Source organism: Toxotes jaculatrix, chromosome 1 (genome assembly GCF_017976425.1).
Source record: "Toxotes jaculatrix isolate fToxJac2 chromosome 1, fToxJac2.pri, whole genome shotgun sequence".
In the NCBI taxonomy this organism is placed as follows: Eukaryota; Metazoa; Chordata; class Actinopteri; family Toxotidae; genus Toxotes; species Toxotes jaculatrix.
The window spans coordinates 20,080,039-20,088,528 of NC_054394.1; the positions used below are offsets into that span (position 1 = coordinate 20,080,039).

General features: G+C 39.1%; 1 protein-coding gene across 1 annotated transcript in view; it reads right to left on the reverse strand.

Annotated features, from left to right (window-relative positions):
- plekha7b (pleckstrin homology domain containing, family A member 7b) overlaps positions 1–7,762 on the reverse strand; it is a 63,228-nt gene extending 55,466 nt beyond the window's left edge. The window contains exons 1-3 of the mRNA XM_041035542.1: positions 7,680–7,762; positions 7,483–7,559; positions 7,293–7,350 (exon numbers count right to left, since the gene is read on the reverse strand). Of these exons, the coding sequence (XP_040891476.1) occupies positions 7,293–7,350; positions 7,483–7,559; positions 7,680–7,762 (218 nt within the window). The remainder of the gene's footprint in view (positions 1–7,292; positions 7,351–7,482; positions 7,560–7,679) is intronic.
- Between the last annotated feature and the right edge of the window lie 728 nt (positions 7,763–8,490).

The following is an 8,490-nucleotide window of genomic DNA, read 5'->3' on the forward strand; positions in this document are numbered from 1 at the left end:
ACTCCTGCTCCAGCTCTGAATGGACAACCTGCTCAAGCTGTCTGGACAGTGAATGACTCATTCTAGATAATGTATATCAACACACAGAGCACACCTCAGGCCTGCAGCTCTTTATGTATTCATTCATTGCAGGTTCCCGGGTTAAATATTGCAAGTCCAAACAAGGCCTGGTGGAAAGCTTCCTTTCTATTCTACGGCACAAATGTACATTGTACCACACTCTCAATCTCCTCTTTGTTTTCACTGTCTTTATTCAGTCCACTTTAACCTATAACTCTATTTGTAGGCCCCGGCAGTACAATACTGTATGTATTGTCTAACTGTCACAAGCCTTGTAATAAGTCACCGTGGACATGATATTGACAACACAGCTCTGTTCATAAAACGCTCTGGCCTGAAGTGAAGGTTCAGGCCGCCTCACAAGCAAGGAGAGAAGATAGATGAACAAACATAATAGCTGGACACGATATAGACACGCTACAAGGACCTACTGATAATGACAAATGGTCAACATATATCACCACACAAGAATGAGAGGACTGACTACATCACCAACTGCCCATTTGCAATTGCTTGGCTATGAATCCTAACATCAATTTCAGCATCCCTGCATCTGCTACTATAGACGATGTTAGCATGTGCACTGTTGCCATCTTCACAGGATTAATGATTCATGCATCAAGGCAAGGTTACATCTATAGGGAAATGAAGTGTTTGTAATGTTCCACACAGTTTGTGTGTGTGTGTATGTGTGAGAGAGAGACAGAGAGAGAGAAAGAAAGAAATTGAGTTATCGCTTCACTCCACTCTATCCATCACTATCATCAGTAAAAAAGAAAATCAAGAAAATATTTTGGGTGCCATTTTTATGACAGTGCAAAGACTGAAAAAAGAATTCTTGAAGAAAAAAGGTTCCTGTTCATTCAGTATTTTCATTCCCTGCACAGCATACATGCTGCAATGGTGCAAAGAGAAGTGCAAGCTGGGCCTTCAATTAAAATGGAGCAGCACAAGCTACAGTGCTGCTACTTTGTCAAAAACTAGGATTTTGATGCTGCAATAAGGATGACCAAGGACTGCATGTATGTTCAGCTCATCTGTCTAACTTGAGAAATCATTTCCTGAGTGTTGTTCTGAAAGTTTTTTTATTCCCATGTCCTAATAATAATGTCCCCCAAAACAAATTTCTTTATTTTGCAAAGATAAGGCAAGAGTAAGCTGATCCATTCAGATTATGCCTGTCAAGAATGACAGTCTATTTTAAGCTGAAGGTCACTGTCTCAACAAACAGCTTGAGGGAGGGCAAAAAAAGAGAGAGAGAGAGGCTGAACTGTGTTTACACACGAGCACACAAGCGTCTGCAGGAATGATATATATTTTAGCCAGCTGATGAATACCATTTCCAGAAATTACACATAAAATTGTGGGAGAAAAGGAAAATTCATGTGATGATGATGATGATGTGTGTCTTGGACTTACCATAGTAAAAAAAAAAAATCCAAAACATAAGAAATGAAATCATAACGTTTGGTTGCTAATTTTAAAGGTAACATTCTTATGCTGATTGTTTGCTTATCATGCATTTCTGTCGTAAAGAGAAACCTGTCAGACAAATATAAAATAAATCAATGACAGAGGTATAACGCAAATTTCACAATCAAAGAGCAGATTCAGTAAAAAAACGGAAGTTACCCATTTTAGAAATTTCCTGATCCACAGTAAGTAAAAAAAGTTCAAGATAATTTTTCTACCCTATTAATGCTACAGAAAATTGCTGTGACACCTTAGTGACATCTTTGCTTCATGGTGTTGTAGAATAGTAAGTGTCAGTGAATCCTACAGTAATTTGCCCTGCAATTCAAAGGTACATAAACTACACTGAAAGTGATGAGAGTCCAAAGACACTGCTTCAAGAATAAAAATGCTTCCTGCAGTACTCTGTGGGACCATTTTGAGGCAGTTCAACAAGAACAGCTGGCCCTTGTAACACAGTCTGCAAGGTGTGCCAAAGCGGTTTCTCACAATAACCAGGCACAACAAATAAACTGCGGAAGTGTAAGAAAGAGTAAATTTACTGAGACTGTGTCTGAGTATGAGGGCAGACCTGAACACCTGCACTATATAAATATGTAATTACTATTTGCCTGCTGGAGCACACATACAGTTGGAAAGCTGGAGGTGCTCTGGGATCTTATTACCGTAAGTGAAACATCTGTGACAGGAAGTTCCAATTGGATAAACCTAATGTTTTATCAATTTCATCCATACCTGCTTGTTTGCAACATCCAAGCACACTTTATACATGATCACTCTATCAGAAAGCACAACAGATTTACAGATATCAATTTCTATGACTGCCCTCCTTAAATCATTGGGGAGTAATGCGAATCTCTATCTGACTGGGAGTCATTGATACATGTTCAATCTTTTCTCATTACTTCCCATGGCACTCGACAGATTACCAGACAATGTCCCTTTGCATGCACAGCCCTTTGTGCATGAGTTTGTTCAGCAAATCTAACAGTAGTTAGTCTTATCTGTAATACTCAGTTGAATTTTAGAATAATGTCAGTAAATTATGTTGTTAAGCATCAGTACTTAAAGATGAAGTCTGAAGCCAGAGTCTTGGTCTTAATCTGAGCTTTGACCATCTCTAAAGCGGTGAATGACTTAGCCATATCACCATATCATCACTAGCAGGTTTCTGCTGCTTCTTTACAAAAAAATAAATAAATAAATAACTGGACTGTCTTCCTGTCTGAGCCCAAAGGAGGACCAGCTGGGAAAACACTTTAAAAGTGCTGTCTGTCAAACAAAACTCATATCCTAAATCCACTGTGGTGAAGTTATCTCACACAGAATGGTCCTGCACAAAGAAACACAGAGAGAAGTTTTATCTCACTTTAAAGTCTATGTCCAGTGTCAAGGGTACAGTTGACACTGAAAACAGTGAAAAAAAAAACATGCACAATAGCAACAACAATTCCCAAGTAGCTCAAGTTAAATACTTTTTTCTAACAAACCGTTATTTTTCTTGAGGTAAGGTAACCCCACAAGTACACATAAATATCTTTCATGTAAAAGAATCTACAATCGGGGGGGCAAAGGTCATTTGAGAACCTTGGAGCTACTTTTTGTCCTATCTTTTTTGGCAATGATGATGTTTTGGACTCTGCATTAAGGTATGGATTTGCTGTGTTTGCAGAAAAAAAAAAAGCTTCATTAAGGCAGCCTTAAGATAAGAGCCCGTAGGAATACTAAACTTTTTTTTTTATCTATAAAAATGCCCTGCTTGAAAACTCCCAAAACATCTCATGGCTAATTAACTCACACTGTCCTGATCAAAAATAGTCAGCAAGTTAAAAAATGCAAGCATAACCTAAAAACATAACAAGCAGCAGGAGAATGAGAGGATAAATACTAATAAAAATCTGAGATAATAAAATATTGATGGGGTTATCACATATGAAGAGTAAATGAAGTTGAGATGGAAACTGAATACGCCTTTTTTGGTGTGAAATCTATGTGAGTTTTAGCGTGGATCTCAAACACTTCTCCCTGCACTGTCCCACAGCAATGTAAGCCCATTCAACAATGTGAACTGTGTCCTCAAAAGGACACTATTGTACCTCAGTGGGGTCATTTTTTCCCTCAGGGAGCTATAGAATTGCACCTTTCCTATGTTTCTATGTTCAATGAGTGTCAGTAATGTGGTGCACAGTAAACCTAACAGAACTCTGTTCTCCTGCTTTTACACACTTGTCCTTGCTACACATGTCAATTTTCAGATTTGTTTTGATTTCCAATTTGTTGTATTGACCCATTAGACCTGCAGCACAGACCTGTTTCATTTGTCACATATTATCTTCAGGGATTGATATGGGATGATTTTGGAAAATGATTTTCAAATTGGGTCACTTCCTTGGAGATTTGCCAGAAGTATGACAGCCAGATTCACAGATTCCCATTCGTTTTGACAATTCCCTCCTATAATTTCCACACTTCAGTCTATTGATTTTTTAAAGTCAGTGTATCAAAAGTATTGCGCCTAAAATGTTTTGTGGAAAAGGTAATTAATTTAAACTATATTTCATCATTAGTAAATCCACACACTTAAACTTTTTGGTACATTGAACAAAACCTCAGCAAACATTAATCAGGTAGTTCAGGTCTGCAGGCCGCAGGCTGAGCTACAGGACGAGGTGTAAATAAATGTGAGTTTTGCCACAGCAGTAGCGTCTGAACAATCCCTCCTTTGTACTCCAACTCAGCTAAATTCCACCATCAACACACAATCAAATCTGCCGACCGTTGTCACGGCAGCACCACGTGGACTTCAGTCCTGCTTGAGTCTGTTGCTGTATGCTTCCTGGACAGCCAAGAGAAGGAAAGCAGGATGGACAACACTGGTTTAAATCTTATATCTAAGAACCTGCTTGTTTAGTGCTAAATATCTGGTTGCCCACTTTAAGTCTGTAGTTTCAGTAAAAATTATATGAGTGTGAGATAAATTTTATTCAAACAAAAAGAACTATGATTTGCACCCTGGAACGAGAAAATAAACACGCCTGAACTCAGTGCTAATGTTGCTTGTCCCTGTGGGATTAATAGCAATTGCTGTTGTTGCAGAGTTGCAGCCAGTTGTAAACCAAAAGCTAACATTTGTGAGGATTTTAATGGTCTGAAATGGGGCCACAGTCCAAGTTGTCCTATCCCCTTCCAATTTTTAAAATATGATTTTAAGGAAAAATTTCATTGAGCTGGAGCCATCTTCACTGTCTCAGTGTTTGAGCTTTGCCAGGTAAAATTAATAACTAAAGTATATCTTGCAGCAAAGCTGTTAAAAGATCTCTGTAGAGTTGGCTGTTTTTAACCTTTAATCTGTCAAACCAACTCATGACTCAGATTTGCAAGACCAAAGTGGTAATAAATTAACCAGGACTGTGTAGCCACTCTTATAAGCTATAAGAGTGGCGGAGTTAAAAGCCAGGTAAGCTTGACTCAAGCAAAGCTTGCTATGATTACCATGTATCACCATCATGGGACAACCTGGCATCATCTATGTGTGCAATAAATCAATAAAAACCACCAGAGATAAACTCTCCCACAACGAGAATAAGACAGTAACGAAAAGGTCGTGCCCATCACAAGCTGTACACCAATCAGCTGTTTCTCAAAGTAATTATCCATATGAACACTAAATAGCAACATGAGACTTCACAGTCACACTGCTTCAAGAATTAAGCAAAGATTAATCAAACTGTCTAACAGCAGCTGAATTAATGCTGTGTTTTAACAACATTTTTGGTTTTTAGTTTTACAATCATCTACCCCAGGTAAATTTATACCTGAGGTTACACTGAACATTAATACTGTGATCAATATTACAGCAATTTTTCCTATTAATATGTTACAACTTAGTGTTAAATATTTATATAGTCAAAGTCACATGATACAAGCTCACATATATGTGATTCACTGAAATTGTAAAATTCACCTTGTCATTATTTAGAGATGCTAAAACGTGAACCAGGGTATCATTCTATTAGCAAATTTTCAAGATACAATTAAATCATAAATTCTAATACCGGTAATCACCAAGCTACTCTGACAAACACACAGTGATCTGACTTTATTTCAAACACTGAGACAACGCGGAAGATGTAAACTGTGCTAAAGATAAGCCTAACGAAACACGAGAACAGTCTTGGTTTGTTCCTATCCACTGTTCAACTCCAAGAAATTGCCCCTCAAAAACAAAGAAACAAGCAGGGAGCCGGAGCAAAACAGGATCCTTCCACCGAGCCAACTGGGCAACAAGTAGTCGGCTGATTTAACTGCCTTGACATTTAGGCTACCATATATCACACAACTTCACTGTTGCATTGTTCTTGCTTTTTACAAAGAAAAAGTGAGTGAACGAGAAAAACACAAAGACCACCTTTATTCTACACGCTATATAAGTGTCAGCAACAACAAATTTGTTAGATGAAACCATTTTATGGTTTTATTTTAAAATGCCTCTTTTATTACGCTCGTTCTATCTGTAGCTGAGTGTAGAAAGCTAAAATTAAATAGTGTGTGTATTGTTAATTCAGTGCTACAAACTGGTGTCTGCAGAGCAATATGTTGGGCAAAGAACTCTTATTAGTAACTATCAACCCCAGAAAGACTGCAGCTATGGGGATATAAAACCTCTCCATACAGCCTTCTGTCTGGAACAAATGGGGCAAACTAAAAGGGCCATGACAGTACTATGGGTACTGAAACTACAAAACGTCAAACAAGCTACTGTGGGAGGAGTAACTGTAATTCACAAAGCTCCAGCTCCAATGAAGAATGTCTGTCATCACTTTGTTTTACAGTAGGCTTTCTGTTTGTCATTGTCAATCTGACTTATCTTCTTTTTTGCATTATTCTCTGGATTCTGTTTTGTCCTAGTTTCTCCCACAGTAACTGTCTGATACACTGTACATTGGCAGCAACTGATCAGAATCCACACAAAATCCCATGGTATAAAAAAAAAACTGCAGGCAGAAATGCAAGTGTAACTCACATCAATCCAGCATGGTGCTGATAGAGTGTTGACTTTCACTGATTTCCCACCTGAATCTTACAACTGTAATTGTGGGAAAAAATGTAAAAATGTGACCAAATAAAAAAAAAAAAAAAACTTCAGTGTGGTCTATGACTTTGGAAATTCCTGTCCTCTCTGCTTCAGTAATGCAATCATGCCATATATCTCTGTCACCACATGGTCACACCCCTCTCCTGCAACCTTTACAGTCTCTCTCTCTCTCTCTCTCTCTCTCTCTCTCTCTCTCTCTCTCTCTCTGACACACACACACTGACACACACACACCAAGGCTGTACACCTATCTAATGGAGAGAGTAGAGGTCCTGCATGGAGGATGTGAGGAGAATTTTAATAGCCTCTCTCCTGTCCTGCTAAGCACTGCCACTTTCCATTCACTTTCCGCTGCAGCCAGAGATAATTGGTTTCACCTATCAGATGGGACCCCTGTGTGTTAATCCATATGTTGTGGTGATTCTGTGTCATTTGTCATCCAGTCCACATTTACAAACATTTAGATAAAACAAGGACTCACGGTAACATAGTAGCAGCGTCTGACTGCAGCTCAAACACGTTACCAAACGTGTCAAAACTGCCACCGTGACAGAAAGGAAATGAAAGGAGCAGAAAAGAAATGTACACACAGCACTTTAAAACCCAAACAACCAGCCAATTTTTACACGGTTAAGCAAGGCAGGAATGCTCATGTGCCACTCACTTTATGAAGTAGCTGGCTCCTTCGTCCGTGAAGCCCTCTTCCCATCCTCTTGGCAAGTCTGTAAGACGGAACAGAAACACAGTGAACGACCCGCCACAGACAGAAAAACACACTGCAGCAAAAAAAAAAAAAAAAAAAAAAAAGACGTCCCCCGCTTGGTATCCCATAAATCTGATAATTTGTCGCGTACCTGACCGTATCATGTGTCCCGAGTTAACCGGTTCACCAGTGCGTGGATGTAGCCAAGTGGTGCTACGAGCTTTATCACTGCAAGAAAGACACCTGTTACTGAACGGTAATAAAACAACAATAACAAAAAAAAGACCTGCACACCGCGTTAATAATGATTCGTAAAGGAGTAAGCGTTGACTAGTTAAAGCAACTCACTTAATAAAGAAGACCCGGCCATCTCTACAAACTCCATACGACCAGTGGTCAGGTAGGGTGTCCCGTCCGAGAGGTGCCGCCATGATCTCTCGTCTCTGGCTCGGCTTGTCCCCCCTCTCCCTCTCCAGCCCGCAGACTTTTTTTTTTTTTTTTTTTTGCAGGGAGCCCAGATAATACCACCGCTAGGGCTGCATAGTTTTTAAAGGGGAAGAAAGCCAAACTGGGCAAAAGACTCTCCTCCGTTTTTGTTGTAATTTGAGCAGACGAAAACCAACTAACCTGTTCCCACAGTCTGGTAGGTGATTTAAACATAGCTCAGACGTCTAGAGTGGAATAAGAAATGAAGCCCACTGCGGTGAAAACTAGGGTGTAGCCCCTAGGGTGTAGTAGAAGTGCACTGGAGTAAAGCACCGGACCTTTCAGGACAATCATTTTTGGCATAAAAATAAAACAAAAATTAAGAAAACATGAAGTAATCCAATGAGATGCCACACTTACTAAAGCAAAATAAATAAATAAATAAGGATTTTAAAGGATTACAATAATTCAAACGAAAAGAAATGAACCTGCTTGGTTATCTCAATTCACGCTATATAATGTGTGGAAGTGTCTGTGCAGTGGCGGTTCTACACTGAATTACTCCCTGGGTGAAACCCCCTCCGAGCGCCCCCCAACTTTAACCCTAACCCTAAACCCTAACCCCTAACCCACAAACAGCCATGTTTTATTATAACAATATTTATATTATAACAATCTCCAACTCCAACATTGCCAAAACAATTTAGAAATTAAAGTTTTCAGAAATTAAATA